General features: G+C 38.7%; 2 protein-coding genes across 5 annotated transcripts; both read right to left on the reverse strand.

Annotated features, from left to right (window-relative positions):
• Positions 1–371: 371 nt before the first annotated feature.
• Positions 372–11,806, reverse strand: dcp2 (decapping mRNA 2). Of its 4 annotated transcripts, XM_005449518.3 has the most exons (13): positions 11,538–11,804; positions 11,200–11,312; positions 11,054–11,122; positions 10,027–10,178; positions 9,688–9,815; positions 7,019–7,117; positions 6,770–6,922; positions 5,301–5,413; positions 4,462–4,542; positions 2,614–2,713; positions 2,123–2,227; positions 1,840–1,891; positions 372–1,296 (listed from the first exon to the last, which is right to left on the reverse strand). In XM_005449518.3, exons 4-13 carry the CDS (start codon positions 10,079–10,081, stop codon positions 1,172–1,174), a joined length of 1,011 nt encoding a protein of 336 aa, XP_005449575.1. In that variant the 5' UTR covers positions 10,082–10,178; positions 11,054–11,122; positions 11,200–11,312; positions 11,538–11,804; the 3' UTR covers positions 372–1,171. The 4 variants fall into 4 exon arrangements, 3 of the variants coding, with proteins under 3 accessions (XP_005449575.1, XP_005449574.1, XP_003439691.2); XM_005449517.4 differs by lacking the exons at positions 11,054–11,122; positions 11,200–11,312 and having other exon boundaries at positions 2,138–2,227; XM_003439643.5 differs by lacking the exons at positions 11,054–11,122; positions 11,200–11,312 and having other exon boundaries at positions 11,538–11,803.
• A 2,230-nt stretch (positions 11,807–14,036) lies between these two features.
• Positions 14,037–21,039, reverse strand: cenpa (histone H3-like centromeric protein A). The gene is made up of 5 exons (XM_003439500.5): positions 20,883–21,039; positions 17,794–17,910; positions 16,838–16,959; positions 15,359–15,433; positions 14,037–14,518 (listed from the first exon to the last, which is right to left on the reverse strand). The coding sequence occupies exons 2-5, from the start codon at positions 17,906–17,908 to the stop codon at positions 14,390–14,392; spliced, it is 441 nt and encodes a 146-aa protein (XP_003439548.1). The 5' UTR covers positions 17,909–17,910; positions 20,883–21,039; the 3' UTR covers positions 14,037–14,389.
• Positions 21,040–22,030: the final 991 nt, after the last annotated feature.

The following is a 22,030-nucleotide window of genomic DNA, read 5'->3' on the forward strand; positions in this document are numbered from 1 at the left end:
CTTTTCCACTTTTCATGCCAACAAAATACCATAGCAGTCAGATAGTGTTGCTATGACTGAGAACCTTTACAGTTTAGAAATATCACAGGAAACATGGTAAAACATGGTAGATGTGGTAAAAGGCTATAATTAAGACTGTTCGAAACAGACTGAGAAACACAGGTCTAAAGCAGATCGCAAATCAGTCAGACTGAGCTTTAATGATATATGATAAAATCATCTTTGTACATTTGTACATATTTGATGGTGAAAATGCAAACATGACACCAAAATTAGAATTAAAACTATTGTGTATGAGTGCTGCACTACCATGATGCTAATTAAAATGAATGTGAAATTCACTTGTATTTTCGTATTTAAACGGGTAGATATTTGTGCAGTCCTCTACCTTTTTCATTTGAATCGTCTTCAATTCAACTAACTCTAATCAAAATAAAAGCGATATCCTGCTTCATGGTCATTCTCATAATGGCAGACCTTTTCCCTTCTTGGATCTGCAATCATCAGCTTCATATAGTGATTTTAATATTGGCAGTCATAGTGTGATACAGTGACAGAGTAACATGAATTTAATGACATTCAATTTAAAGACAAATTTATTTCTTTCCCAAGTCATTATTCAAAGATGGCATACAAAGTTCTACATTTCTGCATAAAATCTAAAGTTTCTTGAGAGGAAAAAAAGAGGAACACTGTAATATAATTAAGCCAGTTTCACTTTAAAAGACACCGTGCAGAAAATGTTTGCTACTTAACTGAATGACTGGAGGAAACTATTATCTAAATATGTTATAGCTTAAAAGCAATATATAACATGACAAATTCAAAAATGATTTGCTGGCCAAATGCAGTAAGGATTAATTTCCCACTTTTTACTGTCATCATAAATGTACTTAAAAGTTCAAAGTAAATGTTTTCAAAACATCATTTGCCTGTAAAAAGTTACTGATTTACCTGTGTAGTCCTCTACTATGTTTTACCTCTTTCAGCAAGACTTACTCTGTGTTGCCAGTGAGGCAACACACATGCGCATAAAAAGCAAGTCAAGATGAGAAGGAGATGGTTTAGTTACATCCTTAATATCCCTTGTTTACTCATATCCTTAATTTAGAAAGTCTCTTGAGATCAAGGTTTGACGTTACAGAGGATGCACAGATCAGCATCAACGATATCAGTAATCAAAACTCTTCATGATGGCGTCTCTGTCAAATCTGAAATGTAAGAAAGCCTTAGAGGACAGCATTGGCTCATAGTCTCTACTCTCTTGATGACCGCAGGAGCTGCTTGGAGCTGCGTCTGTGAAAAGAAAAACCCGTGATCAGTGATCATCATCTATGAATTAAAATTTGAATGAATTAAATTTGCTATAAATCATGAAAGTCATTTATATAAGATTTATATTACTATACATTTTAGTACTGATTAATCAAACAATCAACTGATCTTTTTGTTGACAGATAATATATACATACTTAGGGTAGGATATTGTAGCACTGGATCCATTTGATCTAATCTGAATTATCACCATTATTTCAATAGATTCAGATGAAATTTACTTATAAGCAGTTAGATTTATTGCATACACTCCTATTGTGACCATTACTCCATTAGATAATGATATATTACATGCATTTTATTAACAGTGTTAATAACATGTGATATGAAGGGTGCAGGGAGCATTTGCCATTGCTGACTGTCCAGAAGGCTCTTAGATAAGTTGCAGTGAAAGGACCATCTTGTCTTTTTAAGTGCTCCTTTGGTCAAATAAGTAGAAATAAACCCTCGATCTATGTAAAAGCTTTCGACCAAGTAGAATGTCAGAGTGCTGAAAAATCATACCTCTTTCAAAACTGTCTTGTAGTCTTCGTGGTTGAAGTCTTTTATCTTCCTTCTGTAGAATCAGTTAAAGAGTGTGATGCTGGTAATTCATTAACTATTTACAAGATGCCAAATTTAAATGCTTAATGCTTATTAATATTATATATTCAATCAAAATAGAATCTGAAACCCTTAATATTAGCTAAGTTGCACCAGCAGAAAGTGTATGTGCTGTTTTTGACTGATGATCTTGAGGCTTTTTACTAAAAACCGCTATCTGGACCAAAAATGTTTTTGCACTTACTAATATGGTTTTCACCTGCTGGTTGGTGGCTCCATTGTCACAAAAGCCTTTCTTCAAATAAGGCAAGTCCTGAAATTTCTTCCCATTGCCTTTCACATTTGGTTTCTACAGAGTAAAGAACAGATTTTATGAGATGACTGTGGTTATAATAACAAATGACAGATTCTACTTCCCATCTTATACCTATATAGTAATTACTAATATAGTTAAAACAACAATAAAGTGTAAGATAGACAGTGATATCAGAAGTATTTAATAAAGCCTTGTCAAAATCTGGACTTGAATCACATTGAGTACTCTACATGCAACTAGAACATAACAAATGCCTGTTCATACGTGTTTATCTTTCTCATTTGGACTTGCTGAGACATACATTTTCTATCAGGACATAGGCTGAATGAATCATTACACTTACTGATAGATTCTTTCCCTCATTTTTAATTATCTGCCTGCTGTTATCACATGGTGACTGACTGTAGTCTTTTTCTAACCTGGTTCAATTCAAACTGGCCCAAAGTTTTCTGCTGCTTGTGTTTTGTCCAGCTCTCCCCTTGAAAGGCATCGCTACCTGTGAGATGACGAGATTTTGACCTATGATACAGAAGGAAGAAAAAAAAGAAACTGGATATGTGAAATTGCTGCAATCTATGAAAGTGTGGGAATTTCATTGAATTTCATTTCATGCTTTGATTTGCTTATGTTTATACATAAACAAAACAATGCTTTTAAAAGCATTGAGAGCCCACATGGAGTACTCTCAGTGCTCTATGTGCACATGATGGTAAATTGCTTAGTCTGCTCATCTCAGAGAGACAGAAAAATTCCCAAATATTTCCAAAAACAATCGCAAAAACTAACAGTGTCAACATTATCGTTATTATGCAACCTCACAATCCATTCCTATGCAGGGTTCTAGTGATTGTCTACTTTGACTGTGTGGCTTTCCTTGAATTTCTTGATGATGTTTCTCACTCCAGCTTTTTTACTTTAAGTGCTGTGATAACTCTGCATCTCTTTTATGGGGTTGTTCTGTGGCTCAGGGAGGGGTGTGCAGTGGGTTCCAGGAGCAGTGCCAGGGAAGGCTATTTCAGTTGCACGCCAGAGAGTCGGAGAGTCAAGGACGTCAGAGCCGGCTGATCTGTGGTCTGTGAACTGTTGCATTGTAAATAAAGTATAATCTGCACTGTGAGCCCAAATAGTCTGTGAGTCTGTTTGGGGCTAAGATTACACAAAGCCTGTTACAAAATCCATGTCCCTTCTTTGTGAGCATCAACAGTTGTTTTTACTTGACTTCACAAGGTTTCAGCATCACAAGGCTAAAGCACATCATTGCACAGTAGTGCTTTGTGGTATGGCTCAATAATTTTTTATTTATTTATTTTTTTTAGGGATCAAATAATATTGACCCTGTCCATTTTTTTCTGAAATAAGTTTCTTATTATGTGCGAATAGAGACAATTGATGCTTTCCAAAGAATAAACCTGCTCTGTTAAAAAAGCACTTGGGAAAATTTAGATGAAAACTTTCAATTTCATAGGGGGGCTTGTGGATGCATGTCTCTAGATTTTTTAAGGACACCAAAGAACCTAGAGACAAAGCTACCTAGGGACAAAAAAACCCAAACAATATTTAAGAAATGGAATAATATTCTATATGAATGGGTCAATGTGCCTTGTAGTCTTACATGCTTTGAATGGTAAATGGTAAAACTAGAAAAGCCTGCTGCTAGGACTGAGGCGAATGTGTCAAGCTACCAGAAGGTATAAATCTCGGTAGAGCTGACAGGAATGGCGGAGTTGGTGATACCTGACATGATAGATGGCTGCCCCTCCCTGAACCTGCTTGTGCCAGAGGTTAACTGTGAAAAGGGAATTCCTACTTTCGCCAAATGCTTGGTAATAGAGGATCGGCTGATTGTCGGAGTTTTTCTTTAAAGCCTGGTGCGGACATGAACACAGACGGGTGGAGATCTGACAGCTGAGTAGTCATTCCTGTCATACCTCTTTGAAGTCCACTGCCTGGGCGTGTTTGTAGCTCTGGGATTGTGATGTAAATTTTCTATAGACGAGTCTGTGCAATCAAAAAAACAAGTAGGCACACGGAAGTTGGCATTGACCCTTGCCGTCACTATCGGATGACAAAATTAACGTAACAGGGACCCAAGCAGACCCTACCGGACTCATAGATTTAAAACTTATAAAACCTACTTAATATTGCAGGGTCTTTACCCAAAATAATGCGCCTTAAGGTAAAAGTTTTTGTGATTAGGCCTTATATAAATACAACTGAATTGAACTGACTACTGTGTGGGATTTCTGTTGCAGAATTGTTTTTTTTACCGAATGTTGCTGATGTTTGCAAAGTCGTCATCACTGTCTGTTGACTCGCCTTTCCTCCGGCTAATCCAGTCTCGCAGTGGTCTACACAAGTAAAGCAGAAGATCTGCCATTAGACATACAATCAAAAACATGACAAACAAACAAGACGTAAAATTTTATTTAGACAGTTCAGAGGTTTGACAGACTTCATGGATGTGTTTTTTTAGATCATCTGATCCATATTGATTTCAGAGCAGCTGGTACTTTTGATCCATTTCTCCCTCCATGAACTTGTTCATTTACTATTATGGATTTCATGCCAATTTCACTGAATATTTAAACTCAGCACATGAAACCACATCTTCACACTGACATTCTGACCCTGGGGAGTACCCAAACCTATGGATGTGTAAAAGGAGATGAGCTGAGATGAAAAATACTTTATTCGTCCGTCGTATATTTGGGAAATTACTTTGTTACAATAATAACTATATTACAAAGAGTAATGATGATCATCTTAGTGTGACAAAGAAATTGACATTTCTTCTCCACACAAGCCCATTGTGAGACTAAAGAGAGCACATTAGCACGCAACTTCCAGGAAGTGCTGGTAGAAGTAGAGGTATTATATGGTATAAGTACTAAAATTGGCCCAGTGTCAGTGCAACCTTTTTTCAAGTCTTTACGATAAGCTAGGCTCAACACATTTCACCTGAATTTCAAACAGACACAAGAGTGATATTTATTTGCTCATCTTATTACCAGAAAGAAACCAAACGTATGTGTCTTGCTATAACTGAAAGCTATCAGTGGATAATTGGACAATAGAAATGATTAGATGTTGTTTTCTAGAAACACACCTTATAAATGGAATGGCCATGAAAAACCTGTTTGGGGCAAGTCCAAGTTTAGACTTTGGGGTCATGTCATTCCTGTGACAGGGAAGCTTCTCAATAGGAAACCATTCAATGTTCTACAAGAAAAGCAAAAAAACAAAACAAAAAGCAAAAACAAAGTAAAAGTTTAAACATTTGTGTCAGCTACAGACAGTACAGATCAAGGACCAGAAAACTTCTGCTTCACTGCAACAGCGAATAATCTTCACATACATTAACAGATGACTGACTACAGCTTGAGGGAATTGACAGTATTGTGAATTAGCGAAATGCCACAAATGCAAAAAGTCTAAGCCATTGAGAGTAAGGGTTTTTCAATTTTTCAATCAACACAGTCATGATCATTGCAATCTGTTAAGACTAGTGCATATAGTGTCACAGACATGATAAGGGTGTTTGCAGGAGCAGTGGACAAAAACAATACAGCCTCTTTTGTTCACTATCCACAGGTTGTGACCATAGATGAGGGTTGTAGATATATCGACTGGTAAATGGACAATTTCAGGCTCAGCTCTATTTTCATCACAACAAACCATTTCAGTGTATTTATAACTGCACATGCAGGCCCAATTCCTCTGCCATTTCCCTGCTCCCCTCTTCCCTCGCTCGTGAACAAGACTCCAAGATACTTAAACTCCTCCACTTGGGGCAGTGACTCGTCACTTACCTGGAGATGGCACACTACCATTTTTCTGGCTGAGAACCATGCCTTGGACATTGAGGTGCTTTAGCTTTAGCATGCTGTCTTGGCAGATGCTTGCAAAAAAACAAAATTGTGTTAGCAGTATAATGCAGTTGTTTCTGTCCTGGATGCATTTTTCCACTTTACCATTTATCTTGTCCTTTTGTGTAATAAAAATAAATATCCATATGTCTCTTTATTTTCCTCCTCTGACACACAAACTGAAATCTGCTGATTGTAGTGCGAGTGCAAGAAACGATAAGCGGAATCGATATGCAGGCAGACTAACAATTTCAAGGAACTGGACAACTGGGACCTAGTTTTCTAGAAGAACGGGTGCTCGATTCCTCTCCCCACCTTTATTGATAAAGTGAGGAATTCAGTCATCCAGAAAGGAGTCAGAATAGAGCCACTATTCATCCTCATCAAAAAGAACTAGCTGAGGTGGTTTGAAGATATAACTATGATCCCTAAACCACCTTATATGAACATCCCTGGTAAGGTGTTCTGAGTGTGTCCTACTAGGAAAAGACCCAGGACATATTGGAGAGATTACACCTCTTAGCTGGCCTAAAAAGGTGTCAGCTAAGAGCTGGAGGAGGTGGATAAGGAGAGAGCTCTGGGCTTCTCTGTTCCCTCCTTTTTAATTCATTTTAATTCATTTTCATCCTGAAACTGACAAAAGAGGCATTGCACCAGCTCAAGATATTAATAAATCTGGACCTAAAGGTAGAAAAAATGTTTTTTTTACCCTTATCTCTTTTCTAGTTTTGGGGTTGAACTTTGTATCCTTGGACACTCCTGGTATGATGTAGAGCCGCACTAGTTGGTCAGTGATTTTCTGCTCTATGTAAACATCTTTGCAGATACGGTTCTTGATGTCAAAACCCGTCTCCTCCAACACCTGGAAAGCAACCATCATTATCAAATAAGAACTAAAGGCATTTTAAGATATGTGACTTTTATTGCTTTAAATTGATATAAGAACTGCCTGACTTACTTCACGAACTGCACAGTCATTTGGCGCTTCATCCTCATTAACCTTCCCCTTTGGAAAGCCCCAACCAGATTTTGCAAGGTAGCCCTGAACAAGCAGTACCTGAAATTGAAATAAAACAAAAGACCAGTTAGTTGAAGCACATAGAATTCTTTTCATTCACCAAACACATGCACAAGTGTTCACAGGCCTCATACACTTGATAATTTACAAAAGAGGCAGCCCCTCTCCCCAAAACATCAGTGTCTCCCTGGCAGAAGACCTAAATCAGTTCTTTGCCAGGTGTGAGGAACACACTGATTCCATCTGACAACAGCATGAAACCCCTCGCTGTATAACAGCACAAGGTGAGACAGGTGCTTAGCGCAGTGAACCAGAGGAAGGCTGCCGGCCCTGATGGTGTGCCGGGTAGGCTACTCAAGGCATGTTCTGACCAACTTACAGAAGTCTGCACAAAGATCTTCAACACATTCTTAGCACAAGCCAATATCCCACCCTGCCTGAAGTCTGCAATCATCCTCCCTCTGTCTAAGAAATCCACCCCTGACAGCCTGACTGACTACAAACAGGTTGCACTGTTGCTATGAAGTGTTTTGAGAGGCTGGTATTAAAACACATCAAAGCCAGAAGCCAGCCAAAGCCTTATCCTGAGACCCACACCAGTTCACTCACAGGCAAAATCGAATGGAGAAACCACGTGTGAATGCTCTTCAGCAACTTTAATAAACTACTCATAAACAAACTGTCTGCCCTGAGCCCGGTTCTATACTCACTATACACTCATGATTCACACCAATCCACACCACTAATTTCATCATAGATTTCACAGATGACTCCAACATAGTTGGACTCATCCAGAGGCTGTCCACCTGGTGCTCTGTGAACAGCCTGACCTTCAACACAAAGAAAAAGAAGGAAGTCATCACTGATTTCAGGGAGTACAGAGCAGACCATCTCCCTTTATACATCAACGGAGACTGTAGAAAGGGTCCAGGATTTCTGACTCCTAGGAACCCACATAGCAGAGAACATCTCCTGGACTGCTCACACCACCGCCACAGTGAAGAAAACTCAGCAGTGCTGGCACTTCCCTGGAGTCCTGAAGAGAAACAGGTTGCAGCCGGAGCTCCTGGTGAGAGCCTGCTATCATACTGCATCACAGTGTGGTATGCAAGCTCCTCATCCACAGACAAAAAAAAAAAAAAAGACTACAGCACATCATAAACACAGCACAAAAAAAAGTCACTGGCTGCCACCTCTCATCCTTCCGGCAAATTGCGGTTAAACACTACATCAGCAGGGGCATAGAAATCGTCACTGGCTCTTCACATCCAGGTCATGACCTGTTCCAAATGTTGCCCTCAGGCAAGCGCTTCAGGTCTCTGAAGACAAGAACCAGTAGGCTCAACAGTTTATTCCCATAGGCAATAATAACCCTGAACAAAAACAACTACACAAAAACAGTTCAAGTGCAATAATTACAAACAATCAGTGTGTAATTACTTTACTGTGTCAAATCTGTTCTCAATGTGAATAAGAATAATATGGAGATTTTTTAAATATTCATTTTTAGTATTTATTACAATGCACATTTAAATTAATCTTTTTCCTACTTTTTGTTTATTTATTTGTTCACACTGCTTACATGTGAGACACATATCTGTGTGTGTTTGGTCACCAACTGGGTGATGTTATTCAAATGTCACTGTGTTTTCAAATGCAGTGACAATAGAGGCTTTGAAATGAATTGATACATATCCCTGAACAGGGTCCATCATCCATATCACAGTGGGAGACATCCAAGAAAGAGTCAAGCATGAAGAGTTGGATAGCGCCAGGCGCTGACATGATCCATACCTACAGCCTACAGAAGCTAACTGTGCTTCATGAGTGCCTGACAGCATAAATGAACCAGCTGCTAATGGATGAGAGACAAACAGAATGGCTAACTGAAGGCCGGAAAGTCCTGACCCTCAAGGATTCCCAGAATGGACCGGTCCTATCCAACTACTAGCCATGAGCCTACCTCAGCGCAACATCTCAGACATCATAGCCGCGTTGCATGTGCATTGCATTACTGTACATATTGTTATAGCATCCCAATTATAGGAAAATAGCATGGCTTCAAGGTTTTGTATGAAAAACATAGCCCCCACGAGTACAGCAGGCCTGTAGCAATTTTGATGTAGAAGCCAAACCACATTTCTACACATCCAGAGTCATTGTGTGATGCATGCTAGCCCAAAAAGAGGATTTTAATTCCTCAAACAAAAAGCACCTACCAAATATTCAATACATTTTTCTGCCCACTACAAACCCAGGACATTATTTACCATTTAAATTATAAGAATCTGTTGCAGTCAATACCATTTGTTATTCTGGAAGTTTAGAAAACGTTTTCAAATAAACTAGGCCCCATCCTAGAATCTACTATGCAGATTTCCTTAAGAATCAAGTACCAAAACGATAGGGTCCACAGAATAACAATATTCCACTTCCACACTAATTACCACACCACTTGCTGAGATTTTTTGCCATATTGAGGAGTTATTTTCTCTAAGTGCTACCAGATCTCAACATACAAATACAATACTGTCACTAATTAACACGGTGGCTAAAACAGAGGAAAAGAATTCACAGCCATTGCAGTGCATGAGTATACAACAACTCACATTTTCAAGGGATTCATCTAGAATGATTGCACCATAAGTGGGTACACCCATTTTGTACTCCTTCCACTGCTCAAGAACTTTCTGCACATCCTCTCCGTGAGGCAACAGAAATGGACAGTGATGGAACAGTTTGCAGCAGTCAAGAAAAATTATCTCTGCTAAAATGAAATAACATAAACAGCAACTACACCTCACATGATCATCCGAAGAGGTGCATGGACAACTACACTGCCTATTGTCATTACAAAAAATGCCTTCAAAAGTAATACACATTATAAAAAACAGATTTAAAAAAAAAAATCACAAGTTATTTAAAATCTCTGTAACATGTAAGGATATCAGCTTTGGCAAAGTCTCTTATCCCGCAGTGAGGAGCTCCTGGAGTGTTTTGCATGCAGAAGTCCAGGTAGAACCAGTGGGCTAGCTCGATCTGGAAGCAAACTCGGATAGCATTGTCCCTTTCCTCACTGGGGATGTGCAGGATGAACCGGCTGGGGAAGCACAAACAATAAAGAAATGGGATTAGGACCAGAAACTGTATGTAGAGCTTCTCCTTTCACAGTACTGTCATTATACTTTGTGTTGCTCTGCATGCATTTATGGTCGACTCTGTGTTGGTACTGTTTCTTGTTACTTCATGCTGCGTTTTTTCCATTTTAAAGCTGAAAGGATGGGCATTAACCAGATTCTAACAAATTAACTGCAGACAAACAGTTTGCATGGGAAAATGAGAAAAACTTTGCTAATGCTGAGAGGTGCTTTCTCTGTGAGTCTTGTAAACAACGCTGAACATGTATTACCAAAACATTCCTTGACGAAGGGCTATTTCCTTCTAATGCTGTTTTTGTTTGTTGAGCATCTGGTTATATTTAGGGGGTTAGGCATTCAAGTGTGATATGACTGGAGTCCATCTTAAGACATTTGTATCCATATTCGGCTGTATAATCAACCAAATATACTTAGTAGCTTTGCTTTGCTGCTAAATAAATCTGTTTCAGTCTGTGTATCTACTGGATCAGTACTGGTAGCGTTGTTCCTCCAGTTAACAGTTGAAAGCTTCTTGGCGAACAATAGGAACATGTGCTTTTTTCTTACAGCATTTTACTCTAAGTACCAACACCACAGGGTATGTAGAATAATAAGATTCTCCCCTTTCATATCCTGCCAATATCCCAGGCCCTCTCCTCAGTCAGCACATTTAATTCAAGTTCCCACTTTTCTTTTATACTGAGGGTGTTTAGTGCCATGTCATTTACTAGTGTCCTATAGATGTGTGAGATACGAATCCTAGTCGTCAGATGTTTTTCAGTTACCGTAATAACATATTAGTCAATACTCGTTCATCATTTCAAGCTTTCCCACTTACAGTGCCGAGGGTGTAGTGCCTTAGATGTAGGTAGCAAATCAAAACTTATGGGACACGTGCAAATTGGTACTGTAATTGAGCAAATGACATTATTACCACGAAGTCAAAGTTATTGTATTCAAGCCTTTATTGTTTGAATCCATTACCCTACGACGATGGGTGGAAACTGATGTTACCAGCCACTGGATTAACTCGTGATACAGTGCTTCGCCCAGGCTCCTTCTAAAAGGGTGGATTTCGGTTTGATGTAGTGGTCATCCTACGGATAAATAATATTCAGTGCACCCTTTACTGTGTTCACAGTACACACACTGACTGAGCTACGGAGAGCTACAAAGATAATACCATGCGCCATAGACGCCACAGCTCTTGATCCTGGACTTCTGTTCATCGTGATACCACTGAATCGGTTTTTGTGATAACAATTAAATCTCAATTTAAAGTAAATAACAGTGTTAGAGGTCCCCAGGAAACGCCAAGTTACCTGCAGAGATCGTCCAATACGCTGGAGGGTATCTCCACTCTTTTTGTTTCCATGTTGGTGCCCGACATCCTGATTCCTTCTCACCATCCAAGTACAAAAGCCATTAGAGTCGCACACTAGTCCATCGTTTTTAGTTTACGTTCTAATTCTAGCGCGATAAAGCTCCAGCTTCAAACAAACTAGGAAAGAGCAGCTTTCACTAACTACCAATTCGCCGTGCTCCTCCGGAATATGATGTTGAGGTTGCGTTCAAGTCATGTAGGATAGATGAAAATACATTGAAAGATAGTGGTTTAGAGGAGAGACGGGTACTAATTCAGCTGTGTGACTGTGGGCGTAAGAAAAACAACTTTTTGTTTGTAGATGAAAACACTACACAATAATATTATACACCAACACAATGCCCGCTGAATGTGAGTTTATTTACACAGAATAGTGGACTTTTCCTGATTTGTGGTATTTCGAATGTTATATATCGGATCCATCACAAAAAGTTGACTCTCACAGGAAACTCGGACTCTCCCGTGGTGCCAACGCGAGCGCCATGTACAAATTAGAAGTTTATTATTACAATATCTTGAAATAACATGAACGCCACATTAGTTCACAACCGGAAGTTCATCATTTGGCTTCCCTTTCGGTCACATGATGAGCTCAGTCTGAAGCATTTTTTTTTTCTTTCGATGAACTTTATTTGTCAACAACAATATAAACATATAAGGCACCGTTATTAATGCATCTATTCGGTTGAGCATTACAACAAGAGAAAAAGAAACACCCCCCCCCCCCCCCCCCCCCCAAAAAACCCCGTGAAAAAACAAAAGAAAGAAACACGACAAAAAAGGGCAATGTAGAATTTGAGAACATAGGTACAAACAGTGTTAACAAAAAGGGAAATCATGATCCACATCTCAGATAGGGAGGCCTCCTTTTAACATAAATTGAACTTATTGGTAAATGGTAAATGAACTGAAATTGAAACTTATTGAATAATACAACACGTTTACGGGCTTTCTTGTCATTTACAAGTTTCAGCGACTTACTCCAAAGTTCTGCAGCATGGGTTAGTTAGTCATGGGGCTCTTGTGGCGCAACTCCAAAAGAAGAGCTGGCTCTTTTGGGTCCCAAATGGCTCTAAATTTATCATCATCTGTAGCCTCATATTTTAGCTTTAATTGGCAAATATGAATGCTTTGTGTTTTGATAAACCCTTTTGCATTTAGTGTTTGTATGAGAAGCCTTATAATTGCCAAATTTTATGTATTTGTTCTGTTACAAAAGCAGGCATTCTTACTTTTGTTTAATATTTTAATCAAACTTTTCATTTTAATTCAACACAAAAACAAAACACTGCAAACAAATCCAAAGAACAGAAACAGAACCAAACTCAGTAGCCAAATAGTATGTCCCTAATGCAGGTTGACATTCAGAAAAATGGAATGACTCAGCTTGGATGGGCTGATTCGGTTTCTCCTCTTAATTGCTATATGCTTCTTCTTTAAACTGCAGCCAGATGCTGCTTCATTTACGGTTGTCAGTCATATGAGTTTTTGCGATGCACTTGCACTGTCATCCTCACCGCTGTCTACCGTCTCACTCACTGACTGAGGGGTAATGACGTGAGGAGCAACCCTGAAAAGTTGATACTTCATTTCATGTTGCAGGATCAAATCCCATATTAAAATACCAATATCTGATTGGATTAAATTTGTTTTCTCACTCATGGTCTTAGAGAGACCAAGACTAGTCTTCCCTGCACCTTCTTCACATATGATGGGAGGCCAACTGTGTAGATAATTGTTAAGCTCTGAGGTTGTTTACCATAGCACTAGGATCTTGTCCTGCTTCAGACAGGCTGAAAATACACTGGGGTCAGCATCCACTGACCCCACTCTGTGATGTTGTGGCCTACCACTTTGGGAATGACAGCAACTCGGACACAATCGGTTTAACTTTGTTATACCACCTCTAACGTTTGACTGTGAAACATTGGGTAGCAACGAAATTTCACAATTTGGACTTGTTGGACAGGTGGCACCTATCACACTGGAAGTCACCTAACTCCTCCTTTCTTTCCCAAATTCTTGTAGAAGCATTCTGCTGGCCTAGGTGCTTGATAACTACAGCCATGGAGGTGACTAGAACACCTACATTTATGGATTTGGATGGGTGAGAGAATACTTTTGGCATCATAGTGTATAATTCAGGATCACAGACAGCTGTTTAGCACAGTCCTCAATAATAATTATATAATTACTTTATAACATCTGTCTTTCTTTTAGACCAATGACTGTCCAATAACTCCAGGGGTAACAGAAAATGAAAAGAGAAAATATTCAATAAGTGATCCTTGCTGATATCCAAGATCAAAGAAGACAAGCCAGATTGCTTTGAGAGGCGAAAGTACAACTGAGAAAACCTCTTGTGGGTTTTTGTTTCCATTGTAGGTTAAAATAAAATAATAAGTTTTGTCCAAATCAAATAGATGAGGCACATGCAGTAGAAAAAAAGAATATAAGTTTAATACAACGTACAACAATATATACACATTAACAGCATATCAAATATTACAAAAAGAACAGTGATCACACGAACACATTAAATATATTCTGCAAAGTAAAACCCCTCACCAATGTTTACCAAAAAAAAAAAAAAAAAAAGGTGGGGGGGGGGACGGGACTGAACAAGGTTCTGGTTTCATTGGTTGCCATTTGTTTTAAGTCAACGTGTGAAAAGGAACCAAACCTCAACTCTCCACATTGTAGCATACAATTAGAAAACCTTTAATATAACAGTTGTAATTTAAACTAAATCAAAATGAAACAAATGTATTTCTGTTATAGGATTAGGAATTACAGATTATCCACCCCACGGATCCTCCGGGCTAGCTGAATGTCACGAGGGAATACAGTGACTCTCTTGGCGTGGATGGCACACAGGTTGGCATCTGAAAATATCAAGACGAGAAAAGCCTCTGCAGCCTGGGAGGACAAGAATGTAGAAAAGTTTGATTCGCAAGCTTTACTACGGCTTAATAGGATTATGTATTAATTACACTTCAGAAGTGGGTTTATAAAAAGAGTTGTAAGGCCATTTCTAAAACAAGTCCATCATTGTACAGTGAAAAATATTATTCAGAAATGGGAAACATTCAAGGCAGTCACTAATCTTACCAGGAAATTTAACCCAAGGTTGGACTATGTAATGCTTCGAGAAACTACAAAAGACCCCAAGAGCTACATTTCAGACTCTAAAAGCCTCAGTTACAGTTAGCACGTCAAGTTTGTGACATTAGAATTGGAAAAAGACTGGACAACCAACCACAGCATATCAGGACAAACACCTTATACCAAACAAAAGTATAACATGTGACTTTTTGCCAAAAGTATTGAGCAAAGTCTGTGAATACTAATGTACATGTTTTGGTTTTTATTTTTAATAAATTTGCAAGAATTCCAAGTAAAACTGGTTCACTTTTTCATTATGAGGTGTTGTGTATAATATTTTGAGGTAAAAAATGAATTCAATCCATTTTGGAATCAGGCTCAAACATGATAAAACTGGAACAAGTGAAGCACTGTGAATACTTTTCTGTCACAGTCACCTGTGTGAAGAGGGTACGTAAGCTATCAACTGATCCCCACCTAATGGCAGTATGGCGATCTAAAAGGCCTCATTTAAGGCAAAAAAAAAAACCAAAAAAAAAAAAAAAACCACTGCACACCATCACACTTGTAATTCTAGGTAAATTTATCAAACAGACAAGTGAACATTACAAGTGTCCACAATTCATCAAAAGGCTAATGAAGATAGCGTCTTACCTCTTGGAGGGCCAGAAGAGCATAAACCTGCCATCGGAGCCTTTCTTTAGAAAAGCTTTGGCACACCTCATGAACCTAAATCAAAAGGAAGAACCAACATCTTTTTAAGAAACAGAGGCTTCAGTCACATAGAAGAAAAACCACAACACACACAAAAAACCCCTCTAGACAGTGATGCGTTTTCAACACCGACTATATGAGTATGTAACAGATTTGTTTAAAAAACTGCACATGAACTCAGAAATGTTGGCACATGTCTGCCGTAGCAGTAACCCCTGAATTTGATGGTGGACACCAGAGGTGATTACAGCTGTCAAGCTGAAGAAGGAGCACTGTTCGGACTTGGTTTGCCTGTGGGACTCCAGAGACAGCTGACAGGTCCTGACATCCCAAGCAGACTGCAGCTCTGGCAGTAGCTGAAGCAAAAACTTGGGTGTGAAAGAAGTTCCCTGCCTGATCTTTGTGTTGACACTATTATTGCGAGCTCTTTAAAGGTGAAAAATTAGATTGCAGACACAAACGGCAAATATGATCTTTTTTCAAAATGTGGCTGGGTTTTCAGGCTGAACAGTTCAGTCATTTGGGAGGAGTTCAGAGTAGAACCGCTGATCCTCCACGACGAAAGAAGCCAGCTGATGCAAGCGCCTCCCAAATAAAGTATTCTTACCGGGCATACCAAAACCTCTGGTTTCATAGAGGTGCTCACACTTCCTACTGATCAGTAAATCAAGTGCATTTGATTAGTAACACCTGGCTGTTACTTTGTGCATAGGAATTAACAGGGAAAGTAAGTTCACCATTACTTCTTCCACAGTTTTTTCGCAGGACTCTATGCAGTCCTGCATCATATGTACAGTTCTTCATTTGACTGTATGTATGATGCAGTTAATTTATTTTTTATTTAATAACTATTTTTTTGTGCCTGCAGGTCATTGAGAGAGTCGACTCTGATGGCACCAAATGCCCGAATCCTAGTCCTAGATCAGTCCCAAAGAGGACAAGACTAAAATTCCCTCTTGTGTCCTTCAAAGAGATTATAGACATTGAATTGTACAACAGAATCGGCTCTTTTTATCTTGGTTTGTTTTGCTGCCAGTTTCAGCCTCAATTCTGTGAACACAGTAAAGATCATTTACATGCTATTGTGAGGATGGAGACATAGATTTTGTACTGGACAAGTAGATATCTATAATGGTTATTAACATTAAGACCCAAGTTAAGAGACAGAGTATATGAGCATATTTGTAATTACTGTAGTTTCTCTTTCTTGTACTTCCGACAATTAAAAGGCATATGAAAAAAAGCACACTTCTATTGATTCAACTAAAAAAACAAAACGCAAAAACAGATTCAATCCTGTAACAATGTAAACAGTGAAAAAAAAAATGCTGTAACTGAGAATACAGTTAAAAAAAAAAAAGACTCCCAGTGGATAAAAAGTGGCTTTATCTGTGTCTGGTCTGCTGCTGTCAGACTCACCAAACGGGCAAAGGGCGCCTTTCTAAGGAGGAGATCTGTGCTTTTCTGGTACTTGCGGATCTCCATCAAAGCTCTGGTTCCTGGTCGAAATTTCCTCTTCTTGGGGGAAACAGGAGGCTGTCCTAAATGCACAAATACAGTTTGTTAGCAAGACAATTAAGTAAAACCTTTGATAGTCAAATAAGCCTTTGATTTCAAGTGCTGAAAAGTAAGTCTGTCTGCAATAGGGCTTGGCTACTAAGAAAGCTGCAACTACCAAATACCTGCAGCGAGTAAGGCAAGTTCAATTCACTTTAATTTTATTTATACAGTGCCAAATCACAACAACAGTTGCCTCAAGGTGCTTTAAGTAAGTTAAAGACTCTACAATAATACAGAGAAAACAGAAAAAGCTCCAACAATTAGATGACCCCCTATGAGCAAGCGCTTTTGCTAGTGCAATAGTGTTACACTCATACGAGTATAACACACAGTGAAATGTGTTCTGAACTGCTCCTTTGACCGTGCAAAAAAAACGACATTATATAATAGGTAAATTAAATAAAAAATAATCTGGAAATTTTACATAAAAAAATCTGAAAATGTACATTGTGCGAATAAAATGTTAAAGTGTCTTGTGCCATATTAGCACAGCAATATATTGTCAGAGCAGTGCAGTAGAGTAAACAAGTGACCAGAGTAATGTGAACAGAGTAATTCAACAGAGTGACCAGAGTAGTGTAAACGGTAATGTACAAAGTAATATACACAGTAGTGAAGCAGCATGATCAGTGCAGCAGTTAGTGATGTAATAGTGATTCAGATATGATATGAAATATACTGTGAAAGTTCTAGTCACTTATGGATGCTACGTGATAGTGGTCCCCATGGGGGGGGGGGGGGAGCGGTCTCTCTCTCTCTCTCTCTCACACACACACAAAATATACACACACAAAAATTACTAAAGTTACTCTAACCTGGAACTCCACTGCGTCTTGGGGATGTTACACTGGAGGTCCTTTGGGCTGGCACTTGGGGGCGCCGTTGAGGGGTTTTACCCTTCCTACGGCTGGCAGATGAATTATGACGCATTGCTACAAATGTACAGGCGAAAATTACAAAGGGAATAACACCAAGGTCACAATTTAACTATGACAGATTGGGGACATTACTAGAGGCACAAAAAAAAAACAAAGAACAGACTTTCAAGTTTCCTTTTGAGTCAGTAACTGTACTTATTATTTTATTAGGATAAGGTAAGCAGTTATTTTGTTTTCATTTTATTTAAACTTTATTTATCCAGGTAAATAAAGGTATAGAGCAGGAAGGTATAGACTACACTGTAATCTAGAAACTTGGCCAAGATAGTAAGATGCGTGGTCAGAACACTATTTTGCTACTTTAGCTTACACCATTAAGAAAAAATAAAAAGGCTCAAAGAAAAGGAAGAGAAAAGTTCCTACGTTGCCAATAAGTGCGAATTCTGACAGCAAACTTACAGCAAGAATACAGTTTTAGACAACCTTCTGACAACTATCTTGTCTCCTGCATTTAAACATAGAATGGCTGAAGACACAATGAAAGCTCCACCATTGTATGACAACTTTTTATTCTCACCCTCTCTTCTGATAAAACAACAGCTTAAAAGGCCTAGAAAAGATCATCAGATTACAGAAGAAAATGCTCGGCAGATTGAATGCATTTGAGACAAAATCAAAGTAAAAGGGCAAGTGTGGCTTACTTCAAATCACAGATCATTAGAAAAATCAAGCTACCTTGACACATGAGAAGCAGCTCTTGTTTGCAAAGGCACTCATGCCAGTGGAATGCAACATTTTAGAACTGCTTGAATGAGAAGGGAAAGCAGGACATGTGCAAATCTCATCCAAGTGTGTCAAGCCTTTTTTCCCCCCAGACACTAACTACTTCAGCTCCATCTTCAAAAATTACTTTCTCAAGTATACACCAACAGTCAAGAGTCATTTAATGTTTTTTCTTTATTTTTTACTCCTTTCTACACTCTACATGAAAGATATATGGAAAGAAAGTCCAGGCTAACTTCTTCAGATCTGTCTTTGGTGTTCAGCAAATATATATACATATATCCTTCAAGCTCCGGCCTTGGGAGCATGAGGGGTTCTGTGCAGTATCTTTGCTGTTCTTAGAACTGTGATGTTCTGGACAGAGATCTCAGATATTGTTCCTAGGATCTGCTGGAGCCATTCGCCTAGCCTAGCCTAGCCTAGCCTGGAATTCACTGCTCAGATTACCACTGTCACCCTCATCCTCCACATCTTCTTGAGTTCTACTCTCAGTCCTTGGTACCTCCCCAGCTTCTTAAGTTCCTTCTTCCTAATGTTGCTGTCATTCAGTATAGCTACATCTATCATAATGGCTGTCTTCCTCTGCTATGTACAGTTGGTTAGCCATCACTAGTTTGTCCGTCTGTATCTGGAAATCCCACACGATCTTACCTTGGTCATTCTCGACCACCCTATGGTGGTCATTTTAACCTCGGGACTTGAGGTTAAGATGTTCCTGTATACTATGGGTGCCTGCTAGCATCTTGCAACCTGCTGTTATGTGCTGAATTGTCTCAGGGGCATCTTTACACAGCCTAAACATGGGTTCTTGCCTGGTGTGATAGACCCCTGCCTCTATGGATCTTGTACTCAAAGTTAAAAGCCTTGGTAATGTTCACTTCTCGGCTAGTTGCTAGCCCATACAGACCTTCGCACATCAATGGTTCCTTCCTACATTGAGAATCCAAAGCATACATAACTAAAGGACATCTTATAGCTCAAACATGTACTGTACACCTGGCAGTTGGCTTGAATCAGGGTCAGATCACATTCACACCATAAACGAACCAGGAGTTCATTTGGAAACGTACAGAGACCACCTTCTCCAAAGGGTCTCTGTGGGATTACTGTGTTCACACTTGCACAAATGAACTGCAACAATTGGGAAAACAAAACAGAGTTCCATTTAAATGGACTAAATAACCCATCTGTGAAAATACCCTAACAAATTAGTCACAAAGAATATCCCTAGCATGCACCACAAACCAAATTTTGAAAAATGGATATAATCCATTTTGGAGAAAAAGCTGTAACACCACAAAATGAGGACAAAGTTGTATTAAAACTATTCAGACTTTCCAGATGCACTGTAGGCACTTTTTAAACTCACTTTGTTTTTAAGTGGCATTGTTGTCATGCTCTGTACTGTGTCCCTTTTCTAATCTTTTGTTTCTTATACAGTCTACAACATGCAATTCTGAGGTCTTCTCTGGTACCTTCATTTTAAGTGACAGTTTCAAATTACATTTTGGAAAAACTAAAATTATGACAGCGGCATTATAAAGACAGCCTAATATAACTATGTTGGGATGTTATGTCATATTCCTGTGAAGAATCACAGCGTTTTAAAACTACTGTATACAAGGAAATTGACAAGTTGCAGTCGCTAAAATACAAGCTACGCTATATAGCTAATGGATAGTGTTGCTATAATATGAGCAAACAAATATTATTAATATATAGTGAAAGCTAGAGATAACACCACCTTGATATAAAATATTTGATCTATTCGATCGAACCATTGGGTCCTGTAGCAAAAACTCGTTCGGAAATGGCAATAAAAAGGTAGTGAGGATTAACAATTTCAAATGGGTGACTAACTGACATCAAATTATCCACAAGATGTAAGTGGAAGGGATGGTAGAAAAATGCGGGGAAATTGCACGGGGAAAAAGTATGAATGCCTTGCACAATATTTAGAGCAACATTACACGGTTTCCACAGAGACGTCTGCAAAGGTCACACATGAAGCTTAAAAATAATAACGTGTTTAGTTTAGTTTTTATTATTATTATAATTATTATTATTTCCTCCCACAAAATAACGGTTTTATGCACGACTCATACGGCCAAATGGAACAGAAGGTCCTTGCTTTGCAGATTGTTTATCTAAAATGATATGTTCTAGGAGCTATAACACGTGAACAACAACACATTCACCCTTGAAAATGTTTCATTAGAAAAGTAACATAATAGTACACGTACCTGTTAGGTTCAACACTAGTTTTCAACTTGAAATACTGGAAGCCGATATAACTGCCCGAAAAGCTACAAACGCCACACACTCCTGACTGAAATTCAAACAACGCCCCCCGCTGGCTCAGCCAATCAGCTTTGATCCAGCTTGGGGGGGGGGGGGCAGATTCTTCTTCGTCTATTTCCGTTTCACGTATGCCTCCACAAAACGCGACACACGCCTGCTGACCTCTACTGTTTGTATCCAAGTTCCGTTTGAAACGAACTGAAATGTTACCACTAAAAAGCTATTCAGTAATTTTTGTTCATTGTCATTTTAGGCTAGTTAATCCAAGATGAGCGAGGTTTTGAAATTGTTGTCCAGCCGCTCACAAGTCTTTAAGCAGTCTCTAAACTCTTCTGGTGTGCATAATAAAATTCTTGAAGTGGTAAAGATTGTGTTTACTGAGTCGTTGTACTGGTTTTGAGCTGTCCCTCTTATACTTGCCTACCAGATGTTTTCCATACAGGACAAGCCCTGTCTTAACTCTTTGATACTCAAAAATGAAAGAAAACCTATAGTCTGGCTTTATAAACTATGCTCTCAGATTCAGAAAGTATGTACACAGTTTCTGGATTTAGATTTTTTTTTCCTTTAATTTTTGTACTGGAATCAATTTTCCAAGTATTCTGCTCAGTTTCTTTACCTAAATTATTCATTATAGAAGTGTAATCTGAAAGTGCATGTTGTTGGGCAATTTGTATTCTTTTCTCATAAAGCAGCATTTGTTGCCAAGTGATCTACATACTTGTTCCCCTTTAAACTGCATGTGGTGATGCATAAAAAAGCCATCTCACAATCTGCTTAGTGATATCTGTGTGATAAAGCTCTCAAATTATTTCCGTTTGGGACTTGGATTTTGTTTCTCTTAAAATAGTTAAAGCTATTGTCGACCACTAAAATGATAATTCCTGCATGTTTGCTGTGAATAACCTTGCTGTGATCTGATCTTCCATGTGCTTTTTCAGGAATCATTAAATGTTGCTCACCCACTCTCTGGATCCTTAGATGGATATGTGTAAATCAGTAAGTGTGATCTTCATTCTTGTGGTACACATGTCTTAACTAGCTCTTGTCTTATTCCCCCTGATTTTTCTCTTATTATTTAGAGTGCATA

The sequence above is a fragment of the Oreochromis niloticus genome, linkage group LG7 (assembly GCF_001858045.2).
Source record: "Oreochromis niloticus isolate F11D_XX linkage group LG7, O_niloticus_UMD_NMBU, whole genome shotgun sequence".
In the NCBI taxonomy this organism is placed as follows: Eukaryota; Metazoa; Chordata; class Actinopteri; order Cichliformes; family Cichlidae; genus Oreochromis; species Oreochromis niloticus.